The sequence below is a fragment of the Apteryx rowi genome, unplaced genomic scaffold (genome assembly GCF_003343035.1).
Source record: "Apteryx rowi isolate R43461 unplaced genomic scaffold, aptRow1 scaffold_261, whole genome shotgun sequence".
Lineage (NCBI taxonomy): Eukaryota > Metazoa > Chordata > Aves > Apterygiformes > Apterygidae > Apteryx > Apteryx rowi.
Window position 1 is genome coordinate 627212 of NW_020448986.1, and position 16216 is coordinate 643427.

A 16216-nucleotide genomic window follows, 5' to 3' on the forward strand; every position below is an offset into this window, starting at 1 on the left:
CCGCGGCTCCGCGCCGCTCCGGGCAGCCGGGCGGGCTGAGGAGCCTCCCGCCGCCGCCGCCGCGCTGGCCGCTGCCCGGCAAGTTCGGCGGGCTGGTGGGCATCCAGCTGCGTTTCCAGGGCTGGAGCTGCGGGCTGGTGCTGTGTGTTGTACCTGTCTGCCAAGCCTGGCCGCTGCTGTAACTCCCCTTTTCCTGGTGTGTTGCTTTAATGCGTCTGTCAGGCGATGGAACTTGTTTCTTCTCCTTTCCTTTAAAGGCCCTAAATATCAGCATCCTCACCTTCATCTCTGACCTCATCTCCATCCGTGTTCCTTTTTGTGTTTTCCATGCCTTCCTCCTCCTTTGGTCCTCTCTTTCTGTTCTTTCTATCTTTAGCCCATTTCTTCCATTCCCAAACTAACCTAGTGACAGCCTCTCTGCAGTTTACGTGTTTTGCTTGGCTTTCAATTAGGGAAACTAAATGTTAGGCTGCTTCCACTGTGAATTAAATTTTTTCCTGTCATCTTCACTTCCCTGAAAATGCTCTGGTGTCTTTTCTATGAGAAATGGAGGAGGGGGAGAAGGGAGAAGGAACGGGGCTGGGGTGAGGGAAGGATTACAAAATAGTAAAACCGTGCAGGTGCTTCCTTCTTTTACTTTTGCTCTTCTTATTCCCTGAGTTCATATAACCCTGGTGTATTACAGTTAATTATGTTTTAGTCCGTGTTCTCAGGCTTTGTGCTTGGAACTTTGGTTTTTATTGTTTTTATATGTTGTTGGTCACTTGAAAAGCAGTGATGTTGAGTCTTGCATTTTGTTCCAAATTTGCCAGTCTTGCCCATCTGTAATATGATTAACTGGGAAAAGTAATTAATTGAAAAATCCGACTTGTTGAAAGTACTTTAATTAATGTTCTGAAATTGTTTTTGATGGAACATTCCTATAGAAAATACAGCTGATTTAAAAATTTTGACCCACTGATTTTCTCTTACAGGAATGAGACTAAATACAGTGTGTCATCAGTAACTTGCCCACTTATTTCTTCTTGTCGATGGTGATAAACAGATGACGGTATCTGTTTTACCAGAGAGAGCTGCCTTACTTGAAATAACCTGTTAATCCTAGTATCTTTAGCTACAGTTAGAGTGACCACTCTAGAGTAAGTGGCAAAATGGTATATTCCTGTTATGTTTTACAGGACATTAATGCTTGACATGAGAAGCTTTTCTGTTGTGGAGGTTGGAGTGTAAAAGAGTTTTGTGACTAAATCTCTGGATTTATAAATAGCTATATGTATTTGACTATTTCTGTAGCTCCGAAGGTTGGTGATGTTATTTGATTTGTTGCTTTATTTGTGACTCCCTGGAAAGAATAATCCTCTTCTGAGAAGTCTTATTTTTGTTTCAGTAAGATGTTCAGGATCTGATGTACATATGCGCCTCATACTTCTGTCAGTTTTGACTTTTTTTTTTCCCTAGAGCCCTCCTTTACAGTATTTGCAAACAGTTTTTAGTTCTGAAAGGAAAGGCTGAGAATGATACTTGGAATGGATACATTTAAGGTCCTGGTCACCATTTGAAGTTGAACGTTCATGCAGCTGAATTTCCTGTTGTATGTTTTGGGGCCAACTTTTTTTTTTTAATTCTGAATATAAATATTATAAAGGATAAAATATGAGCCTGAGTTATCTGAACAAGAATTTGAAAATCTAGTTACTTTAATCCAATGTTTGTAGTAGACTTTTTTCCCCTTTTGTATTATGTGGAATGTGATACAAAAATAAATTGTCAGTAAGTCTGTGAACTCCATGGAACACTTCAACTATTCCAGTACTGGATTTCTCCCAAAGCAGAATTAGCTCATCTCATTTCAAAAAGTTGTCCCCAGCTGTATCCATAGCTACCTAATATTAGTATGGTTTCAGTGCAAACTCAGAATTCTGTAAGCTTTGAAATAGAAAGCAGGATATTGATGCTGTATTAGAAGGAATATATCCATGTATTAACAAGACAGTCAGTTTTGTTTGAGGAGGTTAATTAGGCAGCGTAGGGTGGAGCAGTTGGAGCTGAACAATGCTGTTCCTGTAATAGCTGGCAGGGGTCACTGGAAAGCAACGGACATTATTTCTTTCCCAATTTTCCGAAGTTACATATACTGTCTTCCCATACTTTTCCTAAATATTGTATCATCCTGCTTATTTATACTAGAACTTTTCTGAAGCATATCATAATATAGTTTCTTGTCCATTTCTCAGGATCTTTGTGAGTGAGGATAAAGACATTCGAAAGTATTTTAGCTTCTTTGAGGAAGTTCTTTGGATAATAAAAGGCATGCCCTACACATTCATGGCCTAACAGCGTATATGAATTTCTAGCTAGGTGTACTAAGGCCACAAAGCCTGTACAATTACTTTTTTTTTTTTTTTAAACCTACACAGCCGCAAATTTTTATAAAACTTTTGACAGAGACTCAAATTAATATTTGCATAGAAGAAAAGCAGTTATAACGCAGTCCCTTATCCATTCAGAAAGAGAGCAGCTACTGCCCAGTCATTGCATGCATAACTCTGAACCATCAGGGTGCACACTGCTGCTTGCCCACTTGGTAGTACTAGTGGGAGGCAGGAAAAAGCTCAGGGTCCTGGGAAAGGAAGAGACGGACTATAGGGAGCCATAGAACACTGGTAAGTCTGGTAGAAAGCCAGACTTAATACTTCTGTCTGCGGAACAAAATGTAGACCTGTTTTTTGTCATGTTTTTTGTTTTAAAAAGGAAACAAAACAAAAGTCTTTTAGGATACCTCTGCTGAAGGTATTGTTCCTTCTGCCAATTCAAGGACAACTGACTACTATTTAAGATTGGTTTTTGGCATAAAAAAGAGGAGACTTTAAAAGTTTTAAACTTCGTTTTCTCCCTTCTGTTTACTGTCCTATTGTTCTTATCCATAAAGGTGCTTCTCACTGGTACAGAGGAAGCATGTAACTATTTGAAGGAATTATCCTCAAATTTTCCTCAAACTTTTGAGGAAAAAAAAGAAAAGAAAATTTCCTGTAAGGGAAAAAAGGTTTAATAGTAGATAGGGATATAATATATTGTTATGTAATGTTTGGGTATGCTTTACATGTAATCATAGACGACTTCCAGAAGTCCCCACCAAGCTAAATTTTTCTATTTGATCCAATCCCATCTCAGAACAGGGCCAGCTGTAAAGTTAGAGCAAACAAATGTGTATATAGAGATATCCATTATTTTATCAGTAAATTTGGGAATGTAGGTTATCTTTGTGAGATTTTTTTTTTCAGTGGGGAAGGATGTCAGACAGTTCATAGAAGGTTTTTTTTGTTTTTCTTGCATGTAAATTAAGTGTAAGGTTCCTCCCCCCCCCCCCCATTTCATTTTTACTGGGAATACTCTTCAAATGAAACACATAGTGCTAGTCTTTATTTTATTCTTGGATCATTTGAGGTGGTCTTGGGACATATCCCAAAAAAGCAAGATGACACATTTCCTGGAATGAGTCTAAGCACTGGATTGAACTTCTATTTGCAAATGAACTTATGGTTCTTGTTCTAAAAAAAAAAAAAAAAAAAAAAAAATTGCAAGGTGGGAGAAGAAGTTAAAGGCATATAACATCAAATTTGAAGTCACGCATGCCTTGCCTGTTGGATGTTGGCCAGCACCAGATGCTTTTTGGAGTTAAGTCGTCGGCAGATGCAATATAATACACTCTTCGTGTTCAGCTGTCTTAGGGACAGTTTGTTCTATGCTTGCCATGTTGCTTGTACTCTTTCCTTTTTATTTGGTACCAGTCACTGTGGGGTCAGGTTAGGTAGACTGTGTGACCAAATATGTCTTGGTGATCTCTTAGGAGTTTTTTAATTTAATTTTATCTTTTTTTATGCTGGGTCATGAAGCTTGAGATTCCTTAAGCTGTATCTGTGTGTGTTTTTTCTTTTCTTCTTATTGTTATTATATGTTTAAATAGCTGTTTTCTTTTTGAGTCTGAGTAAAATCTTGGCTTCAGTGACTTCCTGTGGTAATGAGTTCGACAATCTAATTATGTGTTGTAATATAATATTTCTCTGTTTAAAGGATAGCAAAGCCAAACTTTTAGCTTATTCAGTTAATGAATGAAGTCCCCTGTGTTATGAGAAGCTATTATTCTGTTCTATTTACTATATTTTCTACTTTATGAAGTCTTATTTAATTTTTTAATTCCTTATTTTTCTGTTCGTATTGGCCTGTCTTAACAGGAGGGTTTTTCAAGTGTATAATAATTCATACCCCTTCTTGGAATTCCACCCTCCCCCAATTTTTAAATATTATTCTTCAGATGAAGTACACACATTTCAGGTCAGATTGCGTGACCAATTAATAGAATGGTATTGCAATATTTCCTTTGTCATTCCTCATTTATTCAGATACCTCGTGCTCGACTGTAGTATATTGAACAGAAGAGTTCACTGAGTTGCTGAGTTTCCTTTCCTGGTTTGTGATATCTGATTTTACAGCCCTGTGTGGTATAAGCAGTTCATTTTTTTCCCCTTCTTCTAGATATCATTTGCATTTTTGATATTGCATTCTGTTTATGTGGACTATTTGCTGTTAAAGTTCACCCATCTTCTTAAGTTTTGCTAATGTAAGATCAATTGTCATCTGGAAATATTACTACGTCAATGTTCCTTTTTCTTACTGATATATAATAAATAAATACAGTGAACATTGCTGGACCTACTTACAGAAACTTGAGGTTTGGAATAATAGGGCAGAACTCATTTCACATAATTTAGGGACTTGACATAGGTAGTAGGTCATAAAAATTCTGGGCTACTGGTTTAAATAGGAGGAGAGAGGAAACACTTTGAATTAGTCTTGATTAACTCTATACAGTTAACAGAGCAATGGGTACTTCTGAAGGCCTGTAGGTGGGATCAAGGGTGTGGATCCAGGACGGTCCACTTCAGTCAGGGCTGCCTCACTGCTGGCACTGACATTAATGCTTGTCTTGGTCTACAGTAAACAGATCCATGGAGCTAATTCAGATGACAACTACACATTTAGTAATGGTAGTAAGTTCCTGGAAGCTGTTTCTTGTGTGATGGGTTCCAGCATTGGTTAAAAGAGGGATGACAACTTGTGACTGGGGAGAGAGGGGGGCTATGTTGATACCAGTTTAGAATGGTTTAAACAGTTGTGTAACCTCAAAAGGCCACACTAACTTTATTCTTTGGCTATGTGTGTACCTTCAGTGCCTTTAGTGGGTGGTCTCTGCTGAAGTTCCCTCTTCAGAGCTCTGGGAACCAGCAAGAAATGTGAGGCATCTCCATTTATTTGTAATTTAACATTAGCTGTCTTCTGAGGGCCTGATGAAGCAGTGGGGTCAAGGATATCCGTATCTGTCTTTCTCATAAAAATCCAATGGTCAGAATACTTAAAAAGTTGGAGGTCCTGATTTCTAGGTGCTCTCATCCTGAGTGGCCTGAGTTTTAAATCTCCAGAATGAGCTAGCCACTAGGCCGTTTATATACTGGATGAAATACTCGGGGTCTACCTCTGGCACTGCAGTGCAGTCAGATATGTGAAAGACAGGGAGACATAAAGAGAGCAGATCAGAAAAATTTAATCCAGATGTAGCCTTGGGATTAGGACACATCTATGTGAAGGAGAGCTGGGGATCCAAAACCAGTTCCCAAGATTTTGCAAGCACTTCGCCTCAGGCTGTAATTGAACAGAAGACCTAGGAGGCAAGCTGTCTGTGATTTAGTAGCTTTTAGGCACCTGAGTAGGCAATAAATAGGCCATTTTATTCAGATAGGATGCTGCTATTAGTCTTTATATTATCAAACAACTAGCCTATTGCAATAAAGAATGTTGACCTCAAAATTTTAATTTTCTAGCAGTTTTTTAATCAATGGCAATGTTTACTTTTCACAAATTGCAGTATATTTCTTTAGAAGTGTTTGACCCCCTTCTGAAGACATTGAAAGTCTGTGTGCTTTGTCACTTGCTCTTGTTTAGCAGTTAGTTTGACATGTTCAAAAGTACCAGTAGACTAAGATGTAATCTTCCTTTGCAGAAACTGTACTGATTAGACCCTATCAGATAATTTTTCAGGTATAAAGGTGTTCTGTTTTTAGTGATTGTTTTGAGGAGCTTGCCAGATATACATGTAAGACTTGTCACCCTGTAATTCCTTGCTTGGATCACTCCAGAACCTATACACATACATATATATATTTAGGCTTAGCACTTGCTACTGTGTTCATGCAGAATAGTGGCTGCTATAAGGAGCTGCAGCTTTTTTTGACAGCTCAGCCACTTCATGCCTAAGCTGCTTCAAAAACTTGCTGGATAACTATTTGTAGAACATGATGCAAAGTTAGTCATTTAAAAGTGGTTTTCAACTTCCTGAATGTACTCATCGAGAAGCCACAGCTCTGCTATGCTTTGCCTGGTGACTGATAAACACTAAGACTTTGTTATATTATGATAATCTAGATAGATATTTTCAGTGAGTAAGATTTATTATTGTAGAAAATTACTGCTGTATTTAATATCACGAGGACAAGGAAAGGAGCACTGCATTTTATTTCAAGATGGCCACTATATATAGGTTTTTCTTCTTTTTGAGTCCTTGTTAAAAAGAATGTGCATATGAATGGAAAATGTAGTATTCCATTATGTTTTTTGAAAAATTGTATTAATAAAGTCAATATAGTTCTACGAGCAGATATATATGTTTAATATTTTAGGGTTTTTTATTATAAAATTGTAAATGTGTTTAATGGGATATGTATGTATGTGTGCAGTATCTCAGTACAGAAAACAGGGATAAAAAAGCAGAATTTGAGATCCAACCATATACAATACTGTATTTTATTTAATTTTTTAATATTCAACATTTTAAGAAATGTCATAACTTGTAGATCCAGCATGCTGACAGCAATTGCTGCATTTGGTTTGATGGGAATTTTGTAACTAACATCTCTTACAAAAGATAAGGGGCAAGGTTAAATTGATTATAATCACCTTTAAGGGCTTGAATTTTCTCCACTTCATTAACTGGTAGAATATGTTTAAACATTAAGAGCATTTTACTAATTAATACACACTGCAGCATGCTCAGGAGTAAATTATGAGAGATGTAGAATGCTGGACTTCTCAGTACAGAGTCCTTCTCCATCATTTTTACAAATAAGGTAACTATGAAATCGTGACATTTCAGATGGAGCCATGAGCAGAAAGCAGTTATATAACAAAACAAAGAAATTTGCACAGGTCTCAAGGCTAAAGGCATAGAATCCAGAAATGGCTACACTAGTTGCAACAACTGCGCTCAGTGTTCTTTCCCAGAACCAGGAATAAACCTCAGAAATTATGATACTCAACATTTTGCTACTATTTCACAGACAGTTGTGTAATTCATTGGCAAAATGAGTACTCTTTAGCAGACACTTGTGATACTCTCTTGCTATTTTTGTCCTTCAAATATTGGAGTTTATACTGTGGAACTGAAGATGGTCAAACCAAGTTGTCTTTCCATCAAAACTTGGAAAGTGATCCTCACTGCACACTTTGTGCCACAGCTGTAACTGTGCTATCTGCTTTGGAGGTGAAGTGATAAAGAGTATGAACTTTTATGAAAAAATAAATAGTGACAGGAATGCAATCAGAACCCATGTTTCTTGTCTGTGAGCAAAAAACAGCAGCCTGAGAGATTATCAGTTTTTCAATATGTGATATCTTACCTAAGGCACAGGCAGTTATAGACATGCTGGCAAATGTCTGTGTCATATGTGACATTTGGCAAGACTGTGTTTATACATAGCAGTGATTGATATACAGTATAGCAGCCAGCATGGGGTCTGATTCACATTTTATTGTTGCTAGTTTTGGTCTGAAAAACCCTTCAAACCAGCCAAACAACAGAACGCCCAAGACAATTATCTAAGGATGCTCAACTTTGTCTTCCCTTTTTGTTTTATATTTTTATTTTTTCCTAAGAAAGAGTGAAGAACAAGGTTTGAGAATTCATTCCTCTCTTTCATGAACAGTGTATTGCAGAATGCTAGTATCTAAGTTTAGCAAACTTATTGCTGCTGTTTGGGGAAAGCAAGTATGTTAATTCCATTTTATTTACAAACTATCATGGCCTTGGATTGCAAGACGGCAGCTTGGGGGGTCTTGGCTGGCTGACATGGCAACGTGAGTACTTTTAATTCTGGCTGCTGGATATGGTCCTTAGGTTTGTAGTATCTGATATGTTTTTTTCATTGGTTCAGAAAAACATGATAAAATTTCCACTGAAAGGTGTGAACCCAGGAATGACAAGTTTCTCATTTGCTTGTATACAATTTGCAATTCTGAAATGCTGTTTTTAGAACAGCACTGCATAGATAAAGTACTTGAGCAGAACACTGAGTGCATTATATTGTATTTGATGTTCCTTTATAAAAGGGAAGTATAGGTTTAATGGTTTATGATAATACACATGAAATGAATGTGTCATTTGAGACTACTGTAAGGGCTTAATCCTCTTCTCGGTGATAGCAGTGGCAAAACTCCCATAGACTTGAATGGAGGAATTAAGACCCTGGGTAAATTTTGCATTGATGCATTTTTTTTGCATTGATATTTTTATTGGTTTGTTTTTGCATGAGTCAAGAAGCTTTTCAGTCAATAGTGGGTGCATAATGTGACTAAGCTCTTTATTGAGTTTATTGAAAATTGTTAAAAGATCAAATAATGATAACAATTCAATGATAATAACTTTTATTTTGATGTTGAACCTGGAAAGTAAAGAAAGAGTGAGGTTTTTTTTCTTATTAAGGTTATTTTCTAGCTTCAGAGTAGCAGGAATCTTGTTTTACTTTTAAGTGAGTTCTTATGATACAAATGTTGCTAGGAAAGTAGTAGTTTAGGTAGTAGATTTTACCATTCTGATTCATTGTCTCTTTTCTTCTGACTCTTTGTACAGGGAAATCTTAGTGAAATTGTGGCTGTGATTGTGAAATTGTAATATGGAGGATCTAACGTAAAAGTGAAATAGGTCTGTTGTGGAAGGCAGTTGATACAGAGTTCTAGTTTTTTTCATAGCTTTAAGTAGTAATATTTTAACAGCTGTCTTTAGTGTGTTGCTGTGAGAAGTTTTCCTGCTGAAAGAGTAAAACAGCATTTCAAAAACCATTCATGACAAATATCACTTCTCTGCAATTTTACTGTTAATGACATTTAGTAAACATGGCAACTTCCTCATTCTATAATCAGAATGAGTTGAGAAGGACCTTCAAGTCTTGCTCAACAGTTGGATGATATCCTGGCCATCCAGGTTACGATTGTTGTAAAAGAAATAGGTTCCTTGAAATACTTAGTGATTCACAGTGCTTACAGGCAAGAAAAGCAAGTAATTGCCATGTTTCCTTGTCTATGCTGCATTTTTTTTAATGATATCCTTTTGCTAGTTGACACTGCTTAGTCTTCTATATTTCTCCAAAAATTATCAGTGAACTTTTTTTTATCTTTGTCAATCTGAGGAACACAGTCTTATTCTGAACTGCTGTCAGAGTTCAAAATTATTTTCTGTAGGCTGTAGTTTAGAAATACAACCATTTTGTCTGACTTGGGTCTCTAAAACATTCTATATGTAAGTAAAATTGTAAAACATAATTTAAATTTATTTGAATGTGTTGTAGTATCTAATTGTTTATTACACAATAAGCACTGTTTACTGCTTCACTGAGTGTTTAAATACCTGAAGACTCTTAAATACAGATTTTGGTAGCTTTTGAAAAATTGCTCATTTGATTGCAGGGTGTAGTTTATGCCTATTTAAATTAGAATGTGACTGTGCTATGATATGAGGAAAAACAACTCTTCTGAATAGGAATCACCACAACCAGGTGGTCATCTATTTTTAGCTTTAAGGAAGTAATGCATTTTTGATCAAAAACTGTAGCTTGTTATTCATCATATGAACTGTGAGTTTCATAGAATTGTAGTGACTGGTCTGTTAGATGCTGTAGTGATGTTTTGATCAAGCTGATGTATTTGGATGCTCTGTGTAAGCTCTGAAAGTTGGGAGTATCATCTTTAGTATTGCACTTAAGTCTCCAGTTACTTACTTACCTTGCTGTAGTTACTATGCAAAGAACACTATATAACTGAGGACGAGGATGGCACAATTGAATGCAAAAGCTGGTCCTTGCCTCAAATGCATGTATTTGAGGTACAATATGAAAAAAAAAAAAAAAAAGGGCTGGGTGCAGAGAGGATGGGTGGAGAAGAGGGCAGAAGAATAGGTAGTGCTCTGTTGTGCTTGTGGATGTATATCATCTGTTTTGACTCATTCATTTTATCCATTTTTAAGATACCAATGTACCTTAGAGCCCAACTTGTACGGTCCTGAGTTCAGGGTTGATATTGATACAAATTGTCAGCTGAATAAAATATTGATTTGTGATGAATGTGAAGAGTTCTGAAACTGTTGCAATACAGAGTTTCCTGTCTAGGTGCTGGATGAGTTGTGCGTAGCCATACAGAATCAGAGCCAAGGCTGCAGCTTACATATCTTAAATTTTCATGATCCATTTCTTATCCAGCTTACTTAGCTTCAGGCCAAATGTGTCAAACTCATTAAGCTGTCTCTAAAAATCAAAAAAAGCCAAACAAACTCCAATCCCTGCAAGCAGAAGCATAGTCTAGAAATAATAAAAGTGAATCTTCTTGCCTTTCATTTCAGTTCTGTCTCAAAAATTGTTGTGTATCTCCTAAACAAATCATGTGGTATGTCCTTGTAAAGGTTTCTTTACTCAGCACACCAAACTCTTAAACTCTTTTGAGACATCAATCCTATGATTTTATGATACTTCCTTTTAAAAGCATCTTCACTGTGTTTGTGTATTGTGGCATTCATAATGCCTTAAATAACACCTAAAGATAATCTACATGGAGGGTCTACTGTACAGACACCATGGGTAATCTAAATAACAAATTTGGTGATAGAAATCAAAGAAATGAATATCAAACCTCTTCATTATACTTGGTTTATAATTTTGTGATGTAACTTTTCTCTAGACAAAGGGTTTTTGATTGGCTTTGAGAACTACTGCAAAAAAAGATGGCTGCCTTTAAAAATGACTTGTCCAGTTTCAGCCATGTATGAGCAAGCTGGAAGTCTTGGATTCATAAATTACTATTGGTTTCCTGAAGATCATTGACCATGTAGAGTAAAAGATGAAGTTAATGCATCTGTTGAGGGAAAGGTTTCTGTGCAAGTTTTAACAGTTCTTTGATAATGAATTCCTGCTACCTTTTTCTCATCCTGTTATTAAGGGATGTGGTAGGAAGCAGGGTATATTGTATGTGGGAGGGGAGGCTGGGTGAGGAGAAATGAGAAGGAATTCAAGATGCTCCAGGATGATGAGGTCACGGGGAGGGGAAGACAAGGGCAGAGTGTCATTAAAATTGATACGGAGTTCTTCCTACCTGAGTTGTTCCCTGAGCAGTGGAAGTGCTTTAATTGTACCTGTACAATTGCAGACCACATTATATGTGGAGATTATGTATGTCTAAGGATTTTACATTGCTTTCAGGCTATAGTTCAGTATAGTAAACCTTTTTAAATTTTTTTGCTTAAAACATGTTTACAAACAAGGAAATCCTATTTTAAGCTTTGTATGAGGTGAAAAAGAAGGGTAAGCAATCTATGTAGTATGCAGAGTTATATAAAAGTCTCTGTTGGGCTGTATGTTTTACCTGATAGAAAGAAATATTATTTTATAAGTAATTATTGTGCTAATGTTTTATTAATCTCTGATAGTTGTTCTCAGTTAAACTGCTACCGTTATCAGGAACAAACGGGTCAGAAAGAATCATAAATCTGGACACAGCCATGGTTGCCAGCTTTAACTAACTTGCTGTAGCTTACACAATGATATTAACAGTGGAAAAATTGCAGTGTTGATTGGCTCAGCTGCAGCAGAAGTCAGTATTTCTGAAGTTGGTTAATGACTGTCTGTGCTGTGACAGAGACGTTTCTTTCTGTGTTTTAATTTTTTGTTGTTGGGTAAGTTGTATAGGCAAATTGGAGTTATACTATTTATAATCTTAAACATAGTTTCTTTTGGGCATTTGATCATATATGAGTGTTTTGGGGTTTTTTTTTTTTGAAAAAGCTTTGTTAAACAGAGGATAATGCGTTGCCTTTTGTTTCTTAGATATCCTCAGAAGCTTGTATTAAAATCAATCTATTTATTAAATGTTTATAATATAGTGTAAATAATGCATGTTTAAACTTGCAAAATATGATGTCTTTAAAATAATTCACTGTGTAAAAGAGGAGTACATCTATACAGAAATCGAGGAAGACTGAATAAATAGGCATCAGTGCAGAACTGAATCTTTAAGAAAGTCTTCATTTTGTTCCAAAAATGCCTTGGAAGGTCAGAATGTTGACAGGACTCTTATGGAGAGAGAGTCATTTGTGGTTTTCTTACAAACAGCTGTTGTGATCAAGTAATCTGATCTCTGCATAACATGATTGAAAAAAAATCTCATACTTTTTCTCACAGCTTAAATTTTTTTTTTTGAAGAAAAGCTTTTTTTGGAGGGAGAACTCTCAAAGTTCTCAGTGCTAGAGAATGTATAATAAAGTGTCTTAAATTATTCCAATGCTTAGACATTTCATAAAGAGGTTTATTTTATTTTTAATCTGTTGTGCAGTTTCATTTTCCATGTGTAGGGCATTATATATTTTTCTTCTGTGATGAAGGACTCTCAAATTTCTTTTCTTCTATGTGCAAATACTGTAAACACATCTCTTAATCTTCTCTTAGCATTCTTAAATGCTAAGCATTAAGCTTAGCAAATGCCCTGGCATTCTTAAACTTTTTTGTAAGATATAGGAAGGATTAGGATATTATGTGAGGCTGAAAACTTTATTTTTTTTTAAACAACTAACGTGCTAATGTTAAAAGAGCGAAGGTAGTATGGTATGCCCCGCTGACTTTTTTTTTATCAGAGATTGAGTATGGAGTATTTGTTTTTCTCTATATATATAATTTAAAGGAAATCAGTGATAAAAGAATATTAAAGACAATATATTCAGATTTGTTGGCAAATACTTTAACATTATCTTTTTAAATTCCTCCTTCTTTCCTCCCCCTGGTCCCTCCCCATGAAAATGAATAGTTTGAAATTTAGGCACTAAAATAATTTAAGAATGTAGTGTTTTTAATCTCCTGATATCTGAAGTGATGTAATTGTGAAATAACCTTATAAATGTTTGGGTTAGGTTTCAATGATAAGGCATTCATATTTGAAAGAACTTGCATATCATAAAATGTCCAGAAAGGATTCCGTAAGTCTCGCCTAATATTTCCTTTCATTTTACAGACTATTCTGTATAAGAGAATATATGTAGTATAATTGTTTTGCCCTTCCATGAAAGGGTAAAAACTTACTGAAAGAGTGCTTTGCTTTAAAAATAAAAAATAAAAAAATCTAAATCTAGAGTTTTCTCTTTTATGGTCTTTTTCTGTAAACTTAGCCAAACTCTGGCTCACTGGTGACATGGAACAAAACTTTTAAAGTTAGTTTTCAAGGGAGGAACGTTTTAACGTAGGTTATAAGCTACAATCGGATATTATTAGTTTTAATGTGAAAAAACTACTACTACTACTACTACTACTACTACTACTACTGTTATTTCAAAAAAACAAAACAAACATATCATTATGCCTTGCTTATCTCATTTTGATTTAGTTTTAATCTACTGTTTTAGTGAGAGAGTATTAATTTTGTAATTAATAGAGTTCTAGAACTGATTTTTTTTCTCCAAAAACGTCTAATAATCTGTATGAAACTTTTCTTCTTGGATTTTATAACAGATTTATATTGTTTTCAGAATACTATTCTGTGGCAATAACTAGAGGTTGATTCATTGTCCAAAAATGCAAAAAAAAGAAGGGAAAGGCTGCATGTAATGCAACTCTCATGAGGCACTAGTTATGAAACAGCAAAGCTTAGTCTGTCTGCCACTTTAGGCTTTACTGGGAACGATGGAGAAAATAGCAGCTGATTGATAGGTTTTGTTTTCGTAGGGGAAAAAACACCAAACTATTACTGAAATAATAATGAGGCAAGGCTTAACATAAGTATAGCTGTTCAGCAATTTCCAGGTAGGCCTTCTTATGGAAGGTGGAAGTAAAGTTTTGTCTTTTTCTGTTAACAGCCTAAAATGACTGTGTGAATTCAGTGGAATAAATGGCGTCCAAAGTAACTGATGCTATAGTCTGGTACCAGAAAAAGGTAAGCTTTCCAGTTGTTATGGGTGGTGACTGCTAAAAAAAATGGTGGAGGAAAAGAGTGGGCTTACTGGGGTTTATGTATAAAGTGTATATAGCTATAAAATACCACTGTATTATTGGGTAGCATAGTATGAGAGTTAGTAGCTTCAAATTTTTATTCCAAAACTAGGTAAGTAGTTAGTAACTGTATCTTATGGAATTGAATAGCTGTTGTTGTATTTTGAAAACTCCTCACCCCTTTGGCTACTTGTTTTGAGAGAAAATGAAAGAAACTTTCTTTCTCAATGAAATGTTGACTGATAAACTTGTGTACAGGAGAATGTTGTTTGTATAGTGCATACATGACTCCTTGTGTTTCAGTGTTTTCCAAACTTGACTGGAAGAAAAGCAGAAGGCAAGGTATAAAGTTAAGAATTAAAACATATTTTTCTGTCAGTATCTAATCCAAATACAAAGTGGAGTCCTAATACGGTGTGGAGTTTTTAATGGTTGAAGCTGTTAAAAAAATAAAAATAAATACTGGGGGCATGGGGGGGGAAAGAAGAGAAAGGTCTCATTTGGAGATCCACAGTTACAATCTCTCCTGATACTGTATCTTTTTAGTCACATTTGTGCATAGAAAAGTTGTTGTCTTTTTCTACTTTACTATTTTGGCAGATTCAAATTTTCCTGACGTTAGTATTGCAGTTTGCTTATTCAGTTAAATTGCATTTAAAAAGCTGAGCAATTTGCTAAATTTTGAGGTTTCTTTGCTGCTTTACTAAAATATAAACAAGGCTTATTTTATTTTATTTATTTCGCTCCATGATTTAGATTCACTTTTAATCAATTATTGTTTTCCTTGTTCTTTTTGAGAATGTGCAGCCTTTTTTGAGAGTGTGCAGCCTGTCCTTATGAGAGGATGAAAGCAGTCTTCAAACCAAAAGAATTCAGTTAACTTCTAGTTTAAACAACAGCTAATTTCCAAAACTATAACAACACCAGTATGCTGTGCAGAGATCTTTTTAGTTGTGAATTAAAAATGCAGTTGAAAAAGAAGAAAAATGAATTTTGCTGACTAAATTTACACTGAACATTCAAATAGGTATTGAAGATTTGAAAATTATTAAGAGTTTAATGAAGACAATTTGTTTTGTTGTTTTTATACTCTTTTCTCTGGACCTTCCCCCATTCAAGCTTTTCAAAAAGTATTTTTGAAATATATATAATAGGAAGATTAAAGGACAGCCAACCCTCTGGGTTCTCGCCAGTAGCTAGCATCTCTTTAATGGTCTGATGTAGGCTGTAAGTATGAACTATCTAATATATTACACTCCAAAAACCCTGTCAAAAACTGGATTGCTGAATTTCTTAAATAACAAAGTTTAGGAAATGGTGTTGTATGGCTTTCCTTCTCAAGTTCATTTATTCTTTTCAGGGCATATCTATGTAGTCCTAATTCTGTGATAGTATACTATTTTTCCTGCTGTAATGCTGACTGAGTCCATAAGACAATCATGTTCAGTGGAATTATAGTGCAAATGGAGTTGCTACTTTTGGAACTGTTTCTTGATTGTTCGTCCAGCTTTCATAAAGGTTTGGAGGGTGACTTGTTCGAAGATTTAACGTAACAAAATTCAGTGTGTGATCTTATGAAAAGGGGAGGTGATACTTATTTAGAAAAACTCGAAGTTGTTTTTACGCACTCCTACACATTCTCTCACAGATTTCATTCACTCACACTCTTGAACTGATAATGCTTGCAAGCAGCAAGTCGTATGTTTGAGCAGTCTGGCCAGGATCATTTGTGTGCAATGCAAGAAAGACTGGCTATCAGATCCTCACCACGTCTGTGAGGTGATACTTGATTAGTGGTGATGAATTAGCATTTGGACAGATCTTTTATATTGTTCAACTTTTATATAAAGTTGATAGTTGTTGTGGTGTGGTCC

At 35.6% G+C, this 16216-nt stretch overlaps 1 protein-coding gene across 6 annotated transcripts in view; it reads left to right on the plus strand.

The window, feature by feature from the left end:
- Positions 1–981: 981 nt before the first annotated feature.
- Positions 982–16216, plus strand: part of PHTF2 (putative homeodomain transcription factor 2) — a 72194-nt gene continuing 56959 nt past the window's right edge. For all 6 annotated transcript variants that reach the window (XM_026067713.1, XM_026067714.1, XM_026067716.1 and 3 more), the window contains exons 1-2: positions 982–1139; positions 14210–14286. In XM_026067713.1, the coding sequence (XP_025923498.1) occupies positions 14242–14286 (45 nt within the window). In that variant the 5' untranslated portion in view covers positions 982–1139; positions 14210–14241. The remainder of the gene's footprint in view (positions 1140–14209; positions 14287–16216) is intronic.